This window comes from Spea bombifrons, chromosome 3 (assembly GCF_027358695.1).
Source record: "Spea bombifrons isolate aSpeBom1 chromosome 3, aSpeBom1.2.pri, whole genome shotgun sequence".
Lineage (NCBI taxonomy): Eukaryota > Metazoa > Chordata > Amphibia > Anura > Pelobatidae > Spea > Spea bombifrons.
The window spans coordinates 108,499,625-108,524,403 of record NC_071089.1 but is presented as its reverse complement, the minus strand read 5'-3'; the positions used below and the strand labels follow the sequence as shown (position 1 = coordinate 108,524,403).

The 24,779-nt window shown below is 43.9% G+C and overlaps 1 protein-coding gene across 5 annotated transcripts in view; it reads right to left on the bottom strand.

Moving 5' to 3' along the window:
- ASAP2 (ArfGAP with SH3 domain, ankyrin repeat and PH domain 2) overlaps window positions 1-24,779 on the bottom strand; it is a 65,865-nt gene that overhangs the window by 23,455 nt on the left and 17,631 nt on the right. For all 5 annotated transcript variants that reach the window (XM_053458825.1, XM_053458827.1, XM_053458829.1 and 2 more), the window contains exons 2-7: window positions 21,988-22,060; window positions 12,461-12,606; window positions 5,984-6,058; window positions 5,642-5,691; window positions 2,819-2,948; window positions 2,204-2,289 (exon numbers count right to left, since the gene is read on the bottom strand). In XM_053458825.1, coding sequence (XP_053314800.1) covers window positions 2,204-2,289; window positions 2,819-2,948; window positions 5,642-5,691; window positions 5,984-6,058; window positions 12,461-12,606; window positions 21,988-22,060 — 560 coding nt within the window. The remainder of the gene's footprint in view (window positions 1-2,203; window positions 2,290-2,818; window positions 2,949-5,641; window positions 5,692-5,983; window positions 6,059-12,460; window positions 12,607-21,987; window positions 22,061-24,779) is intronic.

The window sequence follows — 24,779 nt, the reverse complement described above, 5'->3', positions numbered from 1 at the left end:
ACTCCCTATAACCCCAGACTGCGGCAGGCGTCCTCCTCAAACAATATCGCTCGGTGCTCCCGAGAGCTTGAAGCGAGATGTCCTTACTCCAAGTAACCCTGTATGGTACGGCAGTCGCTTGATGCAGCCTCGCCTTACACGTTATAAAGTACTGCTGTATGAAAATGACGAAGCTCCGGGATCCGGACATCCATGATGACCTACAAAGCGTCTATGTATACATAACCGGCGGCGGAAATTTATTATCAGGGAGTGAACCACGCTTCTTCTGTTATAGAACCTCCAAGAAGAACTGATCTGGTGTCATGTCTGACATCACATATGACATCAGAGCTGGTTAGCATGACTGTGTGTGAGGCAGCGGGCTAACATGAGCGTGTGTGATCTCACATAGCCCGGGGGGAAATAATGCAAAGACTTGATGAGCCTGCATTGCCCAGCCTGTCTGTGAATCACTAACGCAGGCAAGATAAAACTTTTCTGCGAGAGGCCATGGAGTGGACAGCAAGGGTTTAACTTAACAAATCTAGCTGGGTATAACGCAAGACATCTCCTTTCTAAGAGAAAGAAATGAACAAATGCAAGGTACTAACGCATGTGGCATTAACCCTCCAAAAGGTGATTGACTGGAATTCAAGGATCGTTAAGTGTTGTCTAGTTTTTGTATAATATACCGTCTTCAGACAGTGGCATATTAGCCTTTTATATGTGTTCTAGCTATGTTATCTTAGTCTCATATACCGGACAAACACCCTGACTGCCTAGAATGGCTCAGTCCAATCACCCAGCCAGAAACTTGGACTTAATGAAAGTCTATGGAGGAGCAGACTTCATTAGCATTGCCATAAAGAATCTGCTCTGTGTGGTGATTGAGCCAGGAAATCACCCAAAATATCACATAAATGGCAGCAATGGCCACCTCCAGATCGTCAGATAAAAGAGTTTATTGGAACAATATGAGATAAACCAGGTATATCGCGCTGGATTTTACGGTTAGTGCTGAAAAATATTTATTTCCTTGGGAGACTGCCTTTGTAATATATTATCAAACATCTCTTTTTTTGGATATAAATCCGCTTGTATTTGCAAGCAATGGGTATGCACAGAAACAGATGGAAGATGCGTTATTTACTGCCTTGCAAGCTGGAAAGGAGGTAGATTTCTGCTGCAGAATTGGATATTTTGGGTACTGATATATATTTTTTTTGTGTAAACTTAATGCAAAAACATTCCCATCTGTCATATGTTTGTGTTGCGCAGCTGAACAATCCTACTCTACGAGGCTTTGTACTCTGTTTACACGAATATATACCGTGAAAAAAACCGTAGTGATGTCATAAGATTCGGAGTTGTTTTAGTAATGTTTCAGGAATTGGAAACATTTAAAAATGTTTTAATACAATTGTGAGTCTGAAAAATTCTACTGTATTTTCAATTTTCTTTTTCTATAATTTGGTTGCCGGATAGTATTTATCATCTGAACAGAATTTCTTTTAATTGTTTGAATCCTCATGGGTGCATCGATAAGTAGGGGTTTCACATCGCCTTTTGCAGTAGGCGACATGGAGAATTCTTCATTCTTTACTCGGCGTATGTAATGAATTACACAGACCCACTGCGAGCATCGACAAGTCTGAGCTTAATACGTTGGCAAAAACAACGAGTGAGATTTATTATAATTAGCCACTTACACGGGTACGTTGGGTGCCAGCGACAATCTCATTAGACTATTTAACGCAATTTCATTAAATGCTTCATGGAAATCGTGAATATGTGCTTTTGTGTTCTGTTTGAAGCAGCCATTGCCTGCATGCCCACGTCCCTCCTATATACACACAAACATACTTTCCGCAGTAAAGTATGATAAAGACAACAGTATAGTATAAAAAAACCTTATCACACCAAAACAGACAGCACACACACACACACACACACACACACACACACACACACATTATATATATATATATATATATTTATATATATACATACACACACACACACATTATATATATATATATATATTTATATATATACATACACACACTATATATTTATATATACACACATACAGTATGTGTACCTACATATCAGCAAAGGTTTTTCATATTATAACCTCAAGAACACGAAAGTAAAAATTCTATTTTCTGTGTAAAATAGGTTACGTTTTATTAATATAAAGGCGGAGGTGATTGAGACTTACTTGCATTGCGCGTGGAAGTACTTAATCAGATTTTGCAGCAGATCCACTCCTTTCTTTATCTTTATTTCGTTGACTTTCAGCAGATACTAATAGAGAGAGATAAAACCATTTGCGTTTGAATCTGTAAGTGGCATCGCGTGGGTTTCTTTAATGTATATCACAGGAAGATGTAGGGTTTGGGGAGGCGACAGATAAGATGTAAGCAATCGCTCCTTTCCCTGCACGTGATATCTGGCGGCAGACATTAGACCCCTTCGGACTGTGTAGTCGCCCGTTTTCCTGATGTAAGGACTCAGACCTAAATCAATCCTTGGTCTTTTCTTAGGTTCAGGATAGCTTTATGCCTACATTCCCTCACTACATTAAACTCTACCACTTCTGACGGGAGGCTCTTCCATTTATCTCCCACCTTGTGGGTAAACTACTATAGCAAAAAATAACATAGCGTGAAAATAATTACAATCCACACACAACACAAATTCTATTCGTAGCCCAAAGAGGCCTGAGGCAACTGAAATATACCCTCAGGCTGATGAGTAGGCAACTATTTCACTCCTAGGAACCCTGGATGCCCCGCCAGCACGGACACTGCCGGGCTACGTGCCGCCATCTTACCTCACACATCTGTAGCTGGAAGAAGCGTCTTTCTTTTTCCATTTCCTCAGCGATTTCAGCGCCGCTGATCTCGGTTCGGATCATCCCGTGTAGCTTTGCATGCTCCTTTTTTTCTTTCTCTATTTTGGTCCTGCATTTAAAAAAAAAAAAAAAAGCGTATGAGACGCGGGAAGATGAGGGACGAGAACCCTGTACCCAACCTTCCATTAACCAAACAGTCCTGCAGGCACCGCCAGCTAAACCAACACTGCGGGTCACTTCCAGAGTCAAATCCGAGCAAACAGCGTGGCTTTAAACACCTCACGTGTTCCTCTGTCTTCTTAGATGGGCTCTTAAAGGGAAACGCAACTTGAATGCAGATGATAGCGGAGAGTCCCTTATAATTTACGTGTTGTGTCTTTTGGTAGAATTCCCCGTATTCGCACACGCGCCTCCTGCAAATGCATTCTTCCCCTCCATTCTTATAGATAAAATGTTAGGTGACGGCTATCACATGTATTACAATGGTGGGAGTGTATGTTGTATGATGGCGGGAGTGTATGTTGTATGATGGCGGGAGTGTATGTTGTATGATGGCAGGAATGTATGTTGTATGATGGTGTGAACGTCTTTGTCTCATATTAAAATTAATCGGATGATTAGTTGAAATACTTTTTTCACAGCACTGTACCTAGAAGAAACTATCGGAAAAATATTTTTGTTCCTTATTTTCATGACTATCAATTCCAGGAGTGCTGGATGTTATGGGACCCAATTCAATGACCTATGTGGACCTATGGATCCCATCAGAAAATAACGAAGTGAATCCTCTTCTTTCTACATCACAATAAAACCAAGGGATTAAGAGCACATTTTAGTCCATCCGAATCAAAGCTCACCGCCTGCTATAATCACGAGTGCATTTGTTTGAACGCTGCGTGATGATGTCATTTGAAAAGAATGAATCACAGCTGAGGAATGTTTGTGCTGTTTGGTCAGGGGATCGTTATATTAAACACGTGATGAATGAAGAATAATGTATGGCAGAGAGTGGATTTCACAGATAAAACACACCGGGCTGGACGCATAACCGTTTTATTAAAGGAGTCGTACGGCGTAATATCAAATGGCTGGTACCTACATGTCGTGCATCTGATTAGGATCGCGTTGGTTCACAGAACAGTAAAGGGGGGTGGTTGATATCCTCTCTACCAATATATACCGGTCTAGGTAACAATCCGGTGACTCTCTGCAGAAGCAGTGGGTGATGGAGACCGTCTCTTGGTGTTGGTCTTCTGGAGAAGACAAGCCGCCTACCCAAAATTTTAGGGGCAAGGAAAACAAAATCTTCTTCTGGCGTTTGTAATAATGAACATCTAAACAAAGGTGGCCAAAAAATAGCTAAAACGTCAGTTATATTGTAAGGCATAACATCTATGTCAAGACACACGCAACCTTTCCATTAGTAAATGGAGTCATGTGCGTTGCAATGTCCCCAAGCAGGTATCAGACGTTTCCACGTGTGCCGACAAAATGTAGAAACGTCACAAGGTATTCAGGAATTCTGATCTTTCATCCAGTTCTACATCTCAATAGGAACTCACTGAACTCAAAGTTTTAGCGCTGTAGGAATCGTACAGATACCACCCTCTCATGTAAGCTCAGCACTGCTAGGATGACTCACGGAACACACAGCCTATAAATCGCGCTGTTTGTGAATCACATCTTAACACTTAACATTTCAAGTGCCAACCGTGAATAAAGAATGAATATAATCAAGCACAGGCTCCGTATGTTTGAGTAAACGAGCCGCGCCGATAAGATCAGCGCCCGGGGTGCTACGTGGAGACGGAGGAGTGACGGAGACCCACGTTTAGGTGAGAGCGCAACGCGAGGAAGAATTCCACAAATGTTTATTTGCCTGCGAGGCAAGGTTGTGTCTCCCACCTGCGGGAATATCGGCGCTCCTATCTCCACAGGAGAAAAACGGAGACAAACTGACTTTTTAAGCAACATTAGGGCTAAATCCGTTAACCCCTCGAGCCCAGGTTGGGTGGACCAAAGCTTTTTCCAAACAAATATTAATATAAAGGGAACAGAACGTTGTTACCAAACTATATGTAAACCTGTTATGTTTATATGCAGCAGCTCTAATATTACAGGGGTCTCTGAAAAAGAACACATCCATGTGCGTCTGTGTGTGTGTGGGGGGCTATTCGTTAACTAATGGGGGTCCTACAGTGTACAGGAAGTGTACTCAAGTATGGTTCCTGTCTTCTGTGGGGGCAGCCAAGGGGAGGAGGAAAATGAGACAGAAGTTGTAAAGCTAATAGCTAAAGAAAGCATTGGATGTATACATCAAACATATCAACTCATCAAACTCACGCCGCATTATGAAGGGTCAACCCCAGTGAGAGTCACAAGCAAGACGGGCCGGCCCTGTAAAATGCATCCATATTAACTAAACACCATATGGAGCCCATCTCGGCCCTTCGTGCAGGAGAAGTTCATTGAAGCGCTCACACAAGCGGATCAGGACTCCAGTCTTATATTCTAGGGTTTCCCAAGACTCCGGCACTACATGTATTTGGAGCTTTAGGGAACCTACAGATTATTTCGTTTTAAAGGAGATCTTATTGATCTGTCATCAGCTCTAAATAATCTACAATAAATGCAGATGGGGGGGGGTAAACCTTAAGAATTTAAAACTAGGAATGTCCTGCAGATATGATTTTCAAGTCCTTTTTCAAAGGATGGAAATATTTGAAGAATGTTTTTTTTTTAAAACATCTACAGTAAATCTACAGTAATTCTGGAAAAAAACGGAAACATGAAGTCACTTACACTTTGGTTTCATAGTCTTTCCACGCTTTGTCAAAAGGCTTTTTCAAGTCCTGAAAAACAAGAGAAATATTGATTGATTAAAGGTATGTACAATATATATATATATATATATATATATATATATATATATATACAAAAAAGCTCAAATGGCTCATAAAAACACAATCTGTTCCATTGGAATGATTGACGTTTCAGCGCATTTAATAGGGACCTTCACAGACACAGAACATCCCAACGGGCGTATAGGGCACACAGACACGTCATTTATATCCAGAGAAGAACATCTGCTTTAATTTTGAAAAGCTTCACATTAACAAATGTACATGATATCAGCTCACTCACCCCTTTAACTCCCTTAAGGTCTCCTTTCAACAAACTGTCCAGTGGGAATGTTATAATGTTATTCATATTCTGAACCTGTTGGAACGTTAAGAAAACATGTATAAGACAATTACATAGAAGGAAAAAGGGGACATTACGCAGCATAGCTTATTTTATAGACCTCGGAACAATCCTGTAAGGCAGTTTTGTAAAATCATAGAAAATTAAAATATGCTTTAGTTACAACTTCATAAAACTGCTTGGACCAAAAAAATGGATGACCAGATGGTAGCGTCATCCCACCCCCACCCTGGGAAGGTCTTGGAGTCCGAATTCCCAACAACATATAGCGACATAAAAGCATAATCTTTGTTTAATTCCCAAGTTGGTTGGTGTTGGTTGGGGGTCCTCGGCTGTAATCATCTGGCTGTACTACATTGTTGTAGGGGAGAACCCGCAGAATGAGGGTGTTTCTCCTGGATGTTTTTAAGGCCATCTCAGATTCAATGTCAATTTATCTCGCCAAATGTCCTTGTTGGATAGAGAATTCATGCAGACGGGATAGAGGGGTGACGACGCATCCAGTAGGTTTCTCACACACAGTAGAAGTGACTGAACCATTACTAGCGATGGAACTAGAACTGTTTAGAGAATATCATGCATGAAAGTTTAAGGGGTGCAAGGTTTTTAATAAGAAGGTTTATTTACTAAATGGAGAGTTTTGCTTTCCCTCACTGCGGAAAGAACTTCCTCAGCCCCCCGAATAATGTAACGATAATGTAATAATCGTTACATCAGTGAGATTTCTCCAAACTCTCTTTAGATATTGAATCTTGCATTAAATGCAGGGCCGGCTCGGCTGTTCTTGCTGGAGAATCTTGCCGGTGTTGGCCCTTCATAATGACCAAAACTCTCTAACTTATTCACTAAGGGGTGAGTTAGTTGTCCAGATCCGGGTTCAGTGATTGTGTTAACGGCAAAGATAACGGGGTGTCCTGGATTGTCTGGTTTGTGTTTCATCAGTTATATGAGTCAGTGTTGATCTGTAAATATAATTTAGTTTGGAGCCTGCAGATACAAGGATGAAAATAATCACTTTGCGTTCCCATCTCTGTACAGGGTGTTAAATGCGACACCACAAGAGAACGGTGGGTGCAGAAACGCGAACCGTGATTCATCTCAATCATACGCGGGTGTGATACCTGCACAAACCGGAGCAGAAACGTCAGCATACAACCTATAAAAATCACCCCACCGGACACACTGACTAATGAAAGTCTATGGGGGAGCGGACTTCATTAGCATCGCCATAAAGCATCAGCTCAGTGTGGTGATTGAGCCGGGAAATCACCTAAAATATCACATGACTGACAGCAATGGCCGCCTCAGGTCTGCAGATACAAGGCATTTACAGCCAGCTTTTGTTAAATGATAACCTACTTCCCATTTACATCTTTGTATTTTATGCTCATTGCAGAAAAATAAATTTTTTCCATAAAAAAATGAATACAGGCAATTCCTTGCGTGAACAAAACTGCACAATGCTTTTGCAAACGTTGGGACGGTATTAATCTCTGCCTGCAGGTTCTTTCACGGCACAAAGATATAGATACCGGTAAGACCCCCCCTCGGCCCTTAGACCTTTCGTTCTGCTCCCCTGATGAGACACCTTCCATCCCAAGCTGAAAAGCAGAATATATCCCGCTAATGATGCCGCGCGGAGATCCGGATTCAAAGCAGCGGATATCAAACACTAGGCACGGCCACAGTAAGACACGGAGATAACGAACCAAAATCACAAAGGCTACCCTTTTTTTTAATGAATCCAGAAATGCGGCTGCCTGCCGGTATTCCAGCATCAACTACCTTCACAAGTCCTTTTCTTTCATCTGTCATAAGTAAAGTCCAGCTAACTCAAGACAATTTATCAGATCAGGATCACATGCTTGTGCACAAGAAGAACGCAACACACGTACTTTATTACTGAATTTACGAACCATTACTAAACGGCACCTTAAGCCGGCAGAATAAAAATGGTTCAACCCAAGTGGAAGTAGTGATATTTTGCTACTTTTGTAAAATAATAACAGTTTTAATACATTTCTAGAGCCATCTCTATAGTTTTCTGACAGCAGTTAAAGAGATTATGATTGCCCAGCAGCGTCATGACTCGTGGCATTTCTTCAAGAAAAGATGTAGTTACACAATTCACATAATAAAGTTACTAAAGTACAAAACAAGCAACAATAAATCTAACCCAACACGTTCAAACAGAAACCAGCACCGCTCAGAGACAGCCCTACCACGATGCCGTCTATGTTGCTAAGCCCGTTATCACTCCCATCACTCTCGTGTTCCAATGGCCCTTTATCACTCCCATCACTCCTGTGTTCCAATGACCCGTTATCTCTCCCATCACTCCTGTGTTCCAATGACCCGTTATCACTCCCATCACTCCTGTGTTCCAATGGCCCTTCATCACTCCCATCACTCCTGTGTTCCAATGGCCCTTTATCACTCCCATCACTCCTGTGTTCCAATGACCCGTTATCTCTCCCATCACTCCTGTGTTCCAATGACCCGTTATCACTCCCATCACTCCTGTGTTCCGATGGTCCTTTATCACTCCCATCATTCCTGTGTTCCAATGGCCCTTTATCACTCCCATCACGCCTGTGTTCCAATGGCCCTTTATCACTCCCATCACTCCTGTGTTCCAATGGCCCTTTATCACTCCCATCACTCCTGTGTTCCAATGGCCCTTTATCACTCCCATCACTCCTGTGTTCCAATGCCACGTTGTGTTCGCTGATCACAGTTTAAGCTTAAAAGGCTAATTGATTGTTAGAAAACCCTTTAGCAAATACGTTACAGCTAGAAATGTCCTTGTTTTCCATGAAAACAGCAGTGACCCCAAACTTTTGAACAAAAAAGTGTATATATGGAAATGAGCCGAAAGGAGAATTTTCAAAACGTTAACCATTAGTAGCTTGCGTGAAAATGTTCATATCACGTCTCGCCTACTGTTCTAATACTAGTTAATAATGGGTGGGCTTCCTACAGGAGGCATCATCTCTTCTACGTAGTGGGGTGTTTGTTACAGATAAGATGGTCAGTGCCACTTTTACACACCAGGCTTTTGTTTTTTTATGAAGTTCCACATTTCTTCACATGTAACATGAATTTACTTTTCCCTTTTTACTTTTTACAGTTGCCAGATGCTCCAGATTCCAGGTTTGGTCGGCTTTCAGGTTTTTTCATTAGTCATCGGGAGCTGTCTGGTAACCACCTGCGAACACGGGCACGGACACGGGCACGGACACATACTTCGGGTGACTTTCCTTCCTCAAACACCACACCAATAATGAAGCCCGTTCCTCCATGGACTTTCGGGAGTCAGAGAGTCCGAGCCATTCTACTGTTTGCCACAAAATTGGTAAAACAAACGGGCCTGAAAGCATTCTATTAGACCAAAACTACTTTTTTAAAGTAAACCAGCACAGTATTTTTGAAAACAAATGTTTAATCTAGTAATAAAAAGGTTCCTCTTGCAAAAAGTATATTTTCAGTGGTGCATTTCATACACTAGGATGCATTAAGCATACTTTCTATTAAATTGCAGCTTTAAGTGCTTAGAAAATTGTCCCGTCGTCACATAGGATAAGAAAACCATTATGTTAAAGGTTTCCTTCCTGTGCTGTAGATGCGTTGAAGCGGCTGATAACAGAGGAGCAACCAACGTATTCTCCCTGCATGAAAGGGAAAATATATATACACACACACACACATACTGTATATATATATATATACACACACAAACACATTTATATACATATATATAAATATTATTTTGGGGTGCAGGTTGAGGGTATTAAGGACGGTAGATCGCATGCTTCTTTGAATAAATGGTTAGAAGAACCAATAGAAGAAGTAGGGGAGAGTCGGACAGAAGAAGGTACGGAATTGATCAGAATTGGAACAGCACGGATGGAATACCGGAGACGGACGTGCGATAAAATGTTGGCGATTGAAGAAAGAAGCAAGTCGTGGGTACAGCAGAAAAGCGAGCTGGGAGAGTATTTGGGGATGATGCTGGCTGCATCCTGATTACTCGGCCCCCCGGTACAGAGTTCTTCTACTAATGCACCTGTCTATGGATCTATGGGGTCTATCGCCCATCTCACGTGTGCCATTCCTTGGGTTTTCCAGACTGCTTTACCCTTCTTGATTGGGGGCTTCCAAGATATTGTCCCAGTCGCCACCCCCCCTCCTCGTATGGTAGTCGTATAAATAAGGCGTTATATGTGCTACTTATCACAGCAATATATTAAACGGTGATCACCATAGATTAACTCAACCTCTTACTACATCGTATTCGACAAAGGTTTCATTTATACAGATTCCCCGTTTTACGGAAGCGTCATGTATGAGAAGGTGAAAGCGTTAAGATCAGTGGAAATACAATCCCAGTAGATTTTATGCCTCCAATTACGGTATAAATCCGCTTGCAGAGGACGTCTTGCTCCCACATGTGAAATCTGTAAGCTTTTAAAATAAACAAATTTCATGTTCCTCGTTCAAACGGCCCCCGGGCACAGATCCCCCCTACGTCTCGCTGCAGGAATGCGGCTGTGAGCACACGGTATACTGGGATATACTGGGAGCTATGGTTTGCACCTGTCTGTAATTGCTTTTCTTGCCAATTAGGACAGATCAAACAAGACATCAAGAGGATCAGAGAGAAGACCGCGGCGGTGGGGTGCTGACCCCATGTGTGCCAGCGAGGGGTGCGTCAAATCCCCGGAACCGAAACAATTTAACAACCTATAATCTAGGAAAACGTCCGTCGCTACATGTTTTATGGCAACCGCAAGAAAGGCTACGCTGGAGCGAGAGCTAAAATGTCAAAAGCGACTTGTGAATGAACACACGGGGCAGTCTAACTGCGCAGAGGTCACTAAAGGCTCCCCGAATACAGCTGATGTCTCGCAGAAAGCCAACGTTACAACCCCCCCCCCATATCCTACCTCTGATGCCAGAATGAATGAATAGGGGCAGATTTGGGCTGCAATAGCCACATGGAAATGCAACATCTTAATCCACCAGGAACCGACTCCCCCCTACACCCGATAGATAGTAAGCTCCCAAGAACAGGGCCCTCTTCTTCTTTCGTCTCAGTATGTTTTTATGTGTGTTACCATTATTGTCATTTTCAGTTGTCTTTGCAAAACGTGTTCCCTGTCCCCTATTAAATTAGGCCATGAAATCGGCCGGCGCTATATAATAACTGCAGTGTAATGTAACGGAGCATGTAAAGGGTGCAAACAGCAAACGGAAAGGTACGGGGCCCTAGAGAATACCAGCCTGCCACATGTAATAAGCATCGCACCGAGCTGCAGCGTACACGGTCTCTGCGTCTATTCTATGACACTACAGAGTATCTAAAGACCGACCAGAAAGGCCGAGATCTTCTCCATTCCGACAGCCGGTTACACGGCTCTGACATTAAACCAAAGCACTCGCATAAGAGAGCTTTTCACAACGTTACCAGTCTAGATTCCAACAGGAATATTTCATCACAACCTTTATAAAGCAGTAACGGACCCACAGATTTACTGCCGCGGACATTAAATGCGGCTGCCCCTCCTGCCACCGACTAGAGCCTGATTCACGGCCCCTGCATTTCCATCCATAATTATGTGATGACAGCAATCAGACGCATTCAGCCGCCTCTGCCAGGCAGAAGATCCAGCAGACGGCCGGGAGAGGCACGTGCGTCGCATCTATAAAAGAAAATTAACATCCAAATGTATTGCAAGTGATTTATGAAAAGGCGGTGGCTACTCGCCTAATCCTACTCTAGGATGAAGTCAGAGCTTTCTGTTCCAAAACAGTTCGCTACTCAATCCCATTCCCGCCTCTATAAATCCGAGGGATAGCGTTCCATGAACATGGCGAATATATTCCAGAGGAACGGTTTCCCAAGACAGCCCATAAAGTGCCGAATCTCATCAGGTAAGCCTCACGTTTCCTATTGTCGCTCTATGCCGTTGCCTTGTTTTTAAGCCTACTTGTGCTTATGGAAAAATTAGACATGTGAGCTCCATATCTTTGTTAAGAGAACCATTAATAATGCAGCATTATGGGCAAAATCTGCCTTTTTCTTGGACGATGGATTCACTGAGGTCTCATTCTGAGCTGGCCCTTCACACTGCGTAGTTAATGTGACAAGATGGTATTTTCCATCTGGCTTCAGCTCTCACATTGTAAATTGACCCTGTTATGGGAATATAGGTTTCTAAGAAGGGTATTCATGAAGTCACTACAAAACACTCAAAAACATTACATACCAGTAACAATAATAGACACGCAGCCTGACAACTGGGATTTGCCCGCCATGTGAGAAAGTCTCCTTCAATGACTATCAACGAAGATTTTTTCGCAACTCTCACAATCTCCGGTTAAAATAACCTCACAAGCCCAGACCGAGAATCTTACCAGGTTCTTGAAAAGTGCTGTCAGTTCCTTCGTAAAGACGGAGAACTTCAGGAAGGCCGTCCCCAAGTCAGGGTCATCTCTACAGACGCAATTGCCCCCAAATTTTTCCAGTGCTTGGGTGTATTGCTCTTCATTTTCCACGTGGGCTTTAAAGGAATACAGAGAAAAACATTTTAACATCTAGCAGGTTAATAATCTACAATTCTAAACATGGCAAACAACAACGGTGAGAAGACCTTCTAGACCTAATGAAGTGAAAAAAAATGGTGGAAGGTCCAATAATAGTTGAAAAATAGGAGGTAGAATACCCAAAATTTTAGGTGGGAAAGGTTAGACAAATAACAGCTCCCGTATTCAGATGCAGCTCGCCAACAATGAGCTGATCTACGTACGGCCACCTGCGGCCACCCTTAGACATGTCCTAGAATTCCCACCACTCTTAAACACAACTGTTCCAGAACATTATTTTCAGAATCTAACGCGCCCGCTAACAAGCACTTTGTGTAGGCGTTTGAGGGGCAAAGTTGTTCAAGTGAGGGCATAAACTGTGAGGAGAGAAGAGAGACGAGATGTAAATACATGTAAAAATGACTAAAGTACAAGAGGAAAGATTATTTCAAAGAACAACAACGGTTGGAGGCCAAAGTCTAAAACTAGAAGGTCAGAGTTTTAGATGTAATGTAAGATTTAATGTACTGAGAGAGAGGAATATGAAGAGCCCCCACGTGGTAGAGGCTCATACCGTGAAGGAATATAATCATGCATGAGCATATCTGGGAACTCTTCGGGTTTGATCCGGACATTGCCCGGTGAAGCACCGCTTCTCCGGTTCAATACCCGAATCCTCCGGGTCGCGGGAGCAGGGTCTTGACACGCCCCACTCCCGCCCGTTTTCCCTTTAAATGGGGGTGTTTCCCGCGGGAACGCCCCCGACGTCAGTGGGTAGTCCTGGCCGCGTCCCACAAGGGAAGGCTCCGGGTAGCCGGTGCCCAGAAGTTCCCAGGTATGTACATGAGGAAAGCATAAAACTAACCTGAGGACAAGACCAAGCACTGATTGAGGTCTGAGTCTTTACATCAGGAGAAATGGGCAGACTAGACGGCCGAACGCTTCTTATCTGCCGTCAAAATCCATGTTTCTATGTTGGGAATCTAAAGGAAACCCTTCAAGAAGCACCTTTTTTGGGAAGCAGCAATAGAGTTCTGATTTCCGTTCCTTTATCTTGAAAGACTCTCTAACAGTAGATTAAGGACGTGAGACGAGATAAATGTGTATTTGTAATAATCCTCACAGACAGAAGGTGGTGATGAGTATTTACATCTCTTCTACTCAAGGACTTATTCAATGTGCGCTAAATGATGACATCACCTTGTGTGATTAAAAGTTTTTATTATATGAGCTAAGGTTTACGGCTGTATTTCACCATTACAGTCAAAATAACCTAAAAATTATCTATTCTCTTGAAAAACTTATAAAAAACAAACAAAATAAGTGATGTCACAGTACAGTAATTACTTTAATTAAGGCAGTCTGACTTAACGAGCCATGGAAGCTGGAAATTATTCGTGCAACGCGGCTCGCAATACCGAGGAAAAATAATGCTTTAGCGGGCATTTTCAATATGAAAATTGCACATACCATTTGCATGAACGCTATATAACATAGTCAAAGCTCGTTCTAATTTTAGGTTGAGATCATTACCAAAAAAAATAAAAAAATCATGCCAATGGGGTCTGTAGAAAGAAAGGGACATACGACCAGGATATAGGACATGGCTTCTAAAATAGGAAGAGGCTATTTGGACAGATAAGGGGCAGGCGTGGAAGCGGACGGTACGATGTGCCGGTTTGGGTGATTAGCAGTATTATCTTGAACCGTTAATGAGTATGCACCTGACATATTCGTCCTGCCTTGTTCTCTCTATCATCGTGAAACGAGTTCCAGCACGTAGCAGACCGCCATTAGCACCGTCATTGTTTTTAATATTCCTCGGGAATAAAAGGATATGCAGGTACGGGGACATCTTCTCATTTACAATGTTGTTCTATTGGAACACGATGGATTCTAGGCTTCTATGAAGAGACATTTCCTATCTCTGGCTGTATCTCCAAGCCACGTCACAAGCGCAGAGCACGTACCCCCTGGTGAATTCCGTGCCTCCGTACATCACCCCGCACCCCAGGGCATTACGAAAACTACAGGTTGTTTGTCTGTATCCCGAGGATCATAATCAAGCTAATATGGCAAACCCCCTCCCCACCGTACGTCTCCTATGGACCATCTCCCTTTGGACTCCCGCAGGCAGGATCCTCAGCACCTGTTACTCCGCGTGACGCGTCACCGCATGCTGACCTCGTCCCATCCTACCGCACGGTGGAATAGGTCAGCACTTAATAAAACATGACAAATAATGCCAAAGGTTGTAACTCTTTGCGATCCCCGCTATATGCATTTGTCTCTTTCCACACACCCAGCTCAGTGCGATGGGGGACATTTGTTTGGCCAAACACTTGCCCCTGCCTGTGATTTATTGGCCTCCAGGCAGATCGGGCGCTGCCTAGGGGAAGGCGGCGTGCAGGGGACTGTTCGGCCCCCGTACGCATGTACACAGTGATTTCAATTGGAGCACTTTCCTGTCACTCACTGCTTCAAGCAGCCAATCAATGACAAAAAAAAGGCTGGAACAAGAAAGCGGAGGGCAGCTGCTACAGCAGGGCTGCAGCTGCTAGGCCAGGTAAATGCTTTATTTAAATTTTTTATTGAAGAATACATATTAAAATGCTCACAGAGTTCTTTAAGTGGGGGTAGCAGGGACACTAAACTTTTTTTTACATCTTGCCTTTTGTCGGCGTCCGCTCTGCCAAGTATTTAAGGACCAGGATGAGGTTTAGGTGCGACCCCCGAGCACCCGGTGAATCTCCAGGATTGGACTCAGTGGCTCCCCCTGGTGTTGGAGGCAGGCTGGGGAATCCGCAAAGAGATAGACCCGGTGTCCCCGCTGACTGTTAAACATAGACTCCAATTTACACACAGAGCGCCCGCGGGCGACTTCTTTCCCAAAACACAGGCATGTCACCTCAAAACCTCATTACGAGATGAAGACCTTCCCCATAATTACTCGTAGAAGGCAGAAGCCGTATTTACTAAACGGCCGATAACGCTATTATCCCATCGGTTAAAAATATGTGCATAACCAATGCCTCCTGTTCTGTGTTATTGTAACAATGAAGAGATCCAGCCATTGTCTTTAGTAGATGATGTGCTGTCAGTAAACACCGTATATCCGCACGCGATAATAGGATCCAGCCACGGAGCAAGCGTTTTAATAAGGCAATTACCCGGGGCAGATGGAGACGCCTGGCATCGGGGTATACGCAGACAGAGGGCCCTACAGCATGCGAGTATAATTAGAATTTTTCTAGCTACTCTGGTGCATCTGTGAAAATAAATAGGACTGCTTTAGGGCACGAAGACACGGAGAAGACATTTTCAAACATAATTATTTCAAATTGGGTCAGGAGAAGAGCTCCTCTCGCGTGTCTGGAGGAGCAGATACGGAGCGGCTTTCCTTCCTGGCTGGGCTGACATCTGCGGCGTTTAAAGAAGTAAAGAGTCCGTCGGATAGAAGAACCCTGAATTCTGCAAAATCCCGTTATTACTTTATACCCGATGCATCCAGCTTCAGCTTTAAAGCGCCAGCGAGCAGGAATATAAGTAAGACCTCGATCCACGCAACGTTTCCGGAGGCAGCCGGCAGGGCTTGTGGATGCGCATGCTGATAATGCCTTCTCCCCGGGTATATGTGTGATCAGGAGTTACCCCAACAGGGCAACCATGTAACGGAGAAAAAAAAAAAAAACGTTCTGATTAGGACCTCAAAATAGAACGGTTATACCCCTGCTGTCATATTACATCCATTGATGGATTTCTAACATGGGAACGCTAGCGATATCTATGATATCAACTTAAAGCAACGGCAGGACACCAAGCGGGAAGGACGGAAGTCCCTGATGAATGAACGCCTTAGTTATCTTTACCCCATCGTGAATGCTCGTAAACCTCCATTTTTAAATGGCTAAAGTGGGAAATGTTAACTTTAGAGGATTAAAGGTGTAGCGCGCGGGGGGGGGCTTCACACGTACATTTCCGACCTGCTGCTATTTATATAACGGAGCGCAGCATTTGGAGCATAAAAGGGACAGTGGGGGGGGGGCTGGGAGATAAACACTTGAGCAAATATGGACATGTCTAAAGAGAATCCTTCTCCGAATTCACAAAAGTGCAACATTTACAAAGCACTCGAGGAATTCTAAGTGGAGACATCCAGATAAAGACAGACGCACGTCAACCGACGGAGCCGTGTCACGGCGAGCGACGGGCGCTTTCTACATGATTAGAAGCCATCTGGGTTGTCGCCAGAGCCAGCAAGGAGCAATCGCAAACGATCGTAAAGAACACTTTCCTACATACAAACCTCTGTCATAACGGATCGCGGCTGACGTATGACATTTCCATTGTTTCAGGTCATTAAAAAGGGGATGCGTGGGTTTCAGATCGCGTGGTTAGAGGTGTAGATGGGGCAGGCGTTATTGTGACTTATTGGTTTTGGTTTATAATTTGTTGTACTTAGTTGTTTTTTTGATTGAGCCTCCGAGGTCAGCGGCTCCGCTGTGAAGCGGAAAAGAACAGCGCCGGGTGCCAAATCGTGCCCTAAGGCCACAGCGGACACCAGGTCCCCTTCTTCATTTCTTCGGGGGGCCGCGCTCCACAAGGGATATGTAACCCTTTCCTCCCCAGCCAGAAGGCCTGCAGGAGGGCCGTATCATCTTGGTCCCTCCCTGCAATGGTTTAGGTCGAGTGGAATCATTGACAGGGGGGGGGGCTCAAAAGAGCCACCTAATTCCCCTTCTCACCAGAAAAAACGGGACCTTTTCAGAGGGCCGGCTCCAGGATGGCTTTTTTTTTTTGCATCTTGTATCAAATCCGTGCTGCGTTATAGTACATATTGGATACAATAATAACAATAAAAAATAAACGTGCAATCGCGGTACAAACTATATACAAAGGCTGGGGCTAGCGTATGCAAAGATAAAACGTTTCTATACACAATGTAGCAGCTTTCAGGACTCACTAAACATTCTGAGCTCCTCTTGTAGGATTTGGTTCCACAAGAGGGACTGTCCCGCTTAAAATAAGACACTTTGGAGGTATGATAGTCATCATTATAGGGCCATTCTGCGACAGAAGAGAAAGAGCATGCTTACCCCGGAATCATCGCGCCGGCATGGAAATGAGACACTTCATATGTAAATGATGCGAATACATATGCAAATCCCCGCTGCCGATCCCGCCGGGTGAAATAAAGGAAGGGCTGCATGGCTCCAAGTTGTGTTGTATCCTTTGTTCAGGGCAGAATCCCTTTTCTTTGGTTTGCTACGGCTGAATGAGTCTCAAAGGGGTTAAGACACTTGTCCCGTTTTATTCTTCCTAGGCTTCCTCTCTTTCAGAGACGCCAAAGCCGGTGCTTGTTTTATCCCAACTCTTTCCGCAGGCGCCTGGGTAACTCACCAGGAGGCCAGCGCTTTACTGGGATCATTAGACATGCTGAGCTCATCACAGGAGCTGGAGCTGAGCTGAGCTGAGCTGGAACACAGGAGTGATGGGAGTGATAAAGGGCCATTGGAACACAGGAGCGATGGGAGTGATAAAGGGCCACTGTACGTTGATGAAGAAATTCCATGAAAAATCTGCCGTTTCCAGCTACAATAGTCATTAACCCCAACACAGACCCACGGAAGACTACTCATCACGTAACGCGTTGAAGCCTGAACACGTATGTCACCATCCTGCCGTATTACCGCGCCTTAGCGAGTCAGCACTCAAGGCATTTCACATAAAGGCCAGGGCTATTGGTTATATTGACACAAATGGCACCCATGATCCTCATCATCATCCTCGCCTCTCTAGCCCTACGATCATTTATTTACACTGCTACAGAATGGCACGCGATACCAGACGTGTACTACTGTATACTTATTGAGAAGATCCAAGCTTATTGAACAGAATGTTTTAGAAACAATGTAGATATTCTAATGCTCTCTGACAGCGTTTCATGCATCGAAGCAGGTATTACACACACACTGCCGTTTAAAAGTTTGGGGTCACTGAGCTGTTTTCATGGAAATCAAGGAAATTTCTAGCAGTAACATAATTGCAAAAGGGTTTCTAACAAACAATAAGCCTTTTCAACGTTAACTTGGATCAGGGAACACAACATGCCACTGGAACACAGGAGTGATGGGAGTGATAAAGGGCCATTGGAACACAGGAGTGATGGGAGTGATAAAGGGCCATTGGAACCCAGGAGTGATGGGAGTGATAAAAGGCCATTGGAGCACAGGAGTGATGGGAGTGATAAAGGGCCATTGGAGCACAGGAGTGATGGGAGTGATAAAGGGCCATTGGAACACAGGAGTGATGGGAGTGATAAAGGGCCATTGGAACACAGGAGTGATGGGAGTGATAAAGGGCCACTGTACGTTGATGAAGAAATTCCATGAAAAATCTGCCGTTTCCAGCTACAATAGTCATTAACCCCGTCTGCGCTGGATTTCTCATCCATTTCATTCAAAAACAAGGACATTTCTAAGTGACTTCAAACTTTTGTGTATATTATTGTCAAAAGCATAATAAAAACACAATTAAAGCTCATTTCTCATTACTTTTTACCATATTCTCACATTTGTGGCTCTCTGAGGCACTCTCGGTCCTACCCTTCGTCAGTCCCCGATGTGCCTCTATCGTACAAGAAGATCAGAATGTTTCGTGAGTATCAGTGCACCCAAAAACACAATAATAAAGAGCAGAAACTATTTTCTTTTTATTATTATTATTATTATTAGTCAATCAGCTGGTTATAAGTCCCATAAAGTCTCGTTAAAAGCTGCTCCCAGCTGCGTCTCTAACCACTGCCCATTAAAAAATGCCCCTCGGGCTTTCTGAAGTGTCGAGAGGAGAAACCTGAACGGCGGGGACAACCTACTTCTACCCAAAATGTTTCTCTATTCTCTTGTGTATTCCTGCTCATTCACCAATTAAACCAGAGAAAGGAAGACGACGACAGAGAAGAGCGTTCCGCGTGGGAGACGTCATCTAAACGGCTTATATCTTATGATATTAACACGGAAGGGGATAGTTTGCAGCCAAGCCCTGAGGGGTATTATTATTATTATTATTATTATATACCTCCCCAACATGTATAAAGATAATGGGGAGAGACCTCAGCTGGACATGCAGAGCGATTCTACAGCGCAGGAACGGAGAAGTACCGGGAGCCGGGGAGTCGGCACCTATGTTTTTGGGAGATTTGGCTCCCAAGGAGTGCGGTCTGGCCCCAATTTCTGTTTGCCCGGCCAGTTTGTCCTCCTAGCCCGATAAAATAGTATATCTTTTTTCATTCTTCAACCCTCATTCTAGCATTGAACACGTAGAATTATTTATTATGTGGCTTCGGGATTATTATTACACGCACTTTCCAGAAAAGGATGACATTTCCAGAAACAAAGCGCTCTTCGTGGTGCTAAATTTAGGACATTGAACCAAAATGTCATTAACATCGTAACCATTTCCCTCACCAGAGAAACGAACACAAGATGAACCAGCAACCACGCAAACTATTTCCCCAGCGGGATGGGAGACGCTCCGCTCGTTATAAAGCACAAGTAAAAGTAATCGGGGAGGAATAATAATGCACATCCTGCAAACAGAAGGTCAAGATAGCTGCCCCGTGTTACGTGTGATAATATACATGTTTTCAATCACATACATGCATAATTACATGGGTTTATTTCGTTTACTGAACTGTTGAGTAGGATTTACTAAAAGTGACAGAACCGCTTTAAAGAAATATACAAAAACAAGGTCACGGATTTTGCGAAGATCACTTCAATCAGCGCTACGCAAGCAACACAACCACAAAAAGCGTAACTGCGATGTAATCCGATAACCTGAAAGATGGCTGCTTGTGACAATATAGTTAGCGGGTCGACTCGCACTTATCGCACCATCACACCTATCACACCATCACACTTTCTCCTTAGACAGGATGGTTATTAACTACATCCGCTCCAGCCTGACTCATCTATAAAGCGACACAACCTAGGGTGACTACCCATTAGGCACACGTAACTTTGGGGGCCCGCAGTCATTTGCAGCCACCACACGGCCAGCGGCCACCTCACAGCACTGGCCACGGTACTGGAGCCAAGTGGAGGACTCTCGACATAAGGTCACGGCGGCTTGTGTCACGCCATGGGGTGAGGAGACAGACGCCTGGACAGCGACATTATTTTCCAAGCCATGTGTGGAGGGGCTGCAGCGGGTACCCAAAAGGGACATGTTTGCTGCTGTAGCAAGGATAACAATAAATAAAGCTTTCACAATCATGGAAACAGCAGCCAGACAGGCGCCAGCATCTGAAAGGTTAACAACGCCATACAAACCCAACACAAAATCCGCAAACCGGAACCAGACGCGTTCACAGCCATTACAACAATTCCTCGTGTTACCCCTTAATCGGAGGAACTAGATTCTAAAAGCCCTACTTTTGCTTAAAAACATGGAATTTTACATCTGAAAATGTTGCGGAATAAAGTAAAGCAGAAAGCAGGGAGCCAACAAAGAATCCAGCCTTAAAGTGTAGTTTGGTGATCTAGAAGACCTTAGCAGGCTCCTTTCCGTGTGATGAGTGCTAAGCCGCGGGCGAGCCGGAACGTGACCGGGGTTTAGGATCCCGCTGGCCCCTGATATACGCGGTTAACCACATTCTTTGCACTTCCCCAAATAATTACACATGTAAATCATAAGAATCATAAACAGTGCTTTAGGTCGGGTTCAGTACAGACTCGCATATTTTGGTAATAAGGAGGTGTCAGGATGGTGGAATTTAAAAGCAAGACAAACAAGCGAAATTCCGCGTGGTTTATGTTGACTGTATACATTTAAAATACCAAAAATCATCATTTACGGATCACATTTCACAGCGCTAAAGAATGTGAAGTTCCAGAGGAAGAATCAGAATGCATTTGGCCGATCGGCAGCTTCTCGTCACCGGGATCCTCGGCTGTAGACGGGGATCAGACACCCCGCACGCTGACAGCTGATCTACCGGCGGGTCAGATCGCCAGCACGCAGGGACCACTGTCTGATCCCTGCTGAGAAAAACAGCTCTCGGAACAATATAAAACTACAAAAAATGTACAGAATAGCTAGAAACAGTATTATTTATTATTGTTACATTTTATATAGAAACTAAGATTACAAGACTTGTTGACAGAGTTAATAGTTAGAAAATCTAATATTTAAAGACAGCGGCTGGAAGATGGAAAAATTAAAAGGAGTCTTAAACAAATAATAAATAAATAATGATAATAACTAATAATAGGTAAGCCCGTTACCAAGGGGAGGGAGGAAGGCGATAAGTGCAGCTAGGGGGAAAACATGAACATCTCCGGTGAGAGAGTACATACCCAGGCCCGACGTGTTAATGGCTTTCACAGACTTCTTCATTTTGTATAGGATGGTTCGATCGACATCAAGAGCCTGCGGGATAATAAAGAATATTATATATTGTGAGCAGCCCTTGCACTTCGCGTGACGGTATATTCACCCTTTGGGAGCTGGATAATATTTACACAGAGAAGTTATAAAGTTATATGGCGGAAGGCTCCCGCTTTATTACTGAAGCCTCTCTGAAGGAGCCTACGCTGCAAAACAACGCAACACTTTCCTCCGCAGTCAGCAAGCAGTCAGCAAGCAGTCAGCAAGCAGGATTTTTATACAACCTCCAGGGATTCATTTTTTTAGCAGACAAAGAAAATCAATTAGGCATTTTCCAATTACCTCCATGGTGGTAAAACACTCAAAGGGCAACATTTCAGGGAAAATTCTTGAGAGGTGAATTTAAATGGGCCCTCCTATCAAAATACATGAAATCCCATCAAAACATTTCACATTAACATACAGAGCAGAACAACAACAAAAATATTAATGGAATCTAAACAAGTTTGGACCTCACAGGCATCCTGAAATCTGGAAATGAACCACAGAGCAGCACAGTTCTCAAAACAACGCGCTTATATTTCACATTTATTATTTATAATATGAGATGCCGTTCGCCTTCAGGCTATAGTAATGCTACAGATTGTCCTGTTATTTGGAAGCACAGGGTTGCCATGGGGGTGAAAAGCAAATATTTAAAGAAAAACCATAAATGCAAGTCATGAAAGAGCAAGATCGTTCTAAAATTAACTTAACCCCAGCAACAAAACTGCTCAGGATTACGAGGGACGGATATATCGAGAAGAGAAAGCCTGAATTACTGTCACAAACATCTGGAGCGAGATCTGGCCGGGACACGACGCTTTAAACCTATTTAACCCCCCACGTGCTGGATGGCAGGGACACAAACAACTCTACCGGAACGGATCGTCGCTGCGTCCCCACTCCGGAGCGTCTCACGTTTTAGCTCACTTGTGCCGTTAAAGTGAAAAAAAAATCCCACTCTTGCAACCCAGAAGATTCGGGTGTTCACCCGGAGATCTCCAGGTCAAACGCCGAGACTTCCCAGGTACGCTTATATGTTGATGGAGATTTTCTTCCATCTGTAACGGCGCAAGCGAGCTAAAATGTAGAAGCCCCCAAGAGGGGACACGCCATAGAGCAGGATAATAACCCGCTGTCACGTCACGCTCTAACCCTTTATATATAACTCTTGGGGTCCATCCCAGGTGTGAAGGTGAATCCACACGAGGACCTCCTTGCTCTCTTGTGCCTAGAGGGCCATTAACTGCATCCCTGTGACGGGGCCATCACGGCTGAAGCGTCCATCGAGGGTCGCTGGTTCCCTCGTGCTGATGGAATTGGACAGACTGTCCTCTGTAATGGATCCAGTGAGGTCAGGCTATTAAGCTGCTCTCTTTTTGTATGTTATTCTCCACATGCGCGGATGGTTCAAGCACCAGTTGAATTCCAAGCACAGGGCTCCACGCCCCACGACCCTGACCAGCATTCAGGTCATGGCAAACAAAATCAACAAAGTTGCAGCAAAAGCACCCAAAATATTACTCCCGGTGCGTACATTTTTTGCTAGTTATATGCTGATCACAATATATAGAACACAACCCCGTCCCAGAAAGCTGGCTCCTGAGGGCCGTATTAAAGGCTCTTACGCTCTGTGTAGGGAAGACCAACCTTGAAGGTAATAAATAATTTCCTGAGGACTTCTGCCAACGCAGAACATGGAAACCGAGGGCTGAAAGGTCACGCTTGGTACAAAATGTATTGAATGTGTTGTAATGTTATATTTCACACGGTTACCGTCTCTTATAAACATTAGCAGCTTTATTCCCGTCATCCATTCATAAAAGCGCGAGGGCAGCGAGAGCGATAGCAGGGATTCAAACCCTGGCCGTACAGTAACCGGAGACTGCAAGAAAACAACAGGACTGTTTCCATAGATTCATGTTCGCTGGTACTGCAGGACACACACACAGACAGACGATTAAAAATAAGCCTCATCTATATGGTTTCCTAAAACGACCATTCTTACGAGATGTTTTCTTCGAAGCATTCTGTCCTAAAGCTTTGCCTGTCCCGTATACCTGTCCCGTATATACGCCTGGAGCAGATACCCCTATGGAATCAGGGCAATGTTTCCAGGGAGTCAATCCCTACCATATTTATTTCACCTCTTTAATGGAGTTCTAGCTGATAAGCACAAAAGAAAACGTCATCTCTCTTATTACTAGACCGTCTTCATCCAGGCGTTAAGAAGTATCTCGGCAGAAACTATGATCTATATAACCATACAGCTCTGCGGAATATGACGCGATATATCAAGCAGTCAAATATCAGCGTTAACAAATCTATTTTAGGAAAAATGAGCCTTAAATAACCCTTTTAAATTGTAATCCATATGATATCCATAGAGGGACATTTGGAGAAAAAATGGAGGACGAATGAAGAAGCCCAGCGCGCACAGCGCGTAACCCTGCTGTGTTTCACTTCAATAAATCTGCGGCTCGCCGAGACCCACAGATGCAAAAATCACACAAAAAAGGCTAAAAATGGATTAATACCAACTAGAGATTGTGTGCTGTATTAAAGGGGCGTCTGATTTCCAAAGCCGCCTCACCCCCTGGAAAGCTTGTGTGTTAATGCTGGGGCTGGCTGGCGCATGCACGATGCTAAGCATGCGTTCCATAGAACTTGTGGACAGGGAAACAGTAAATGTATCGAGAGGATTCGGGCGAGTCCTGCT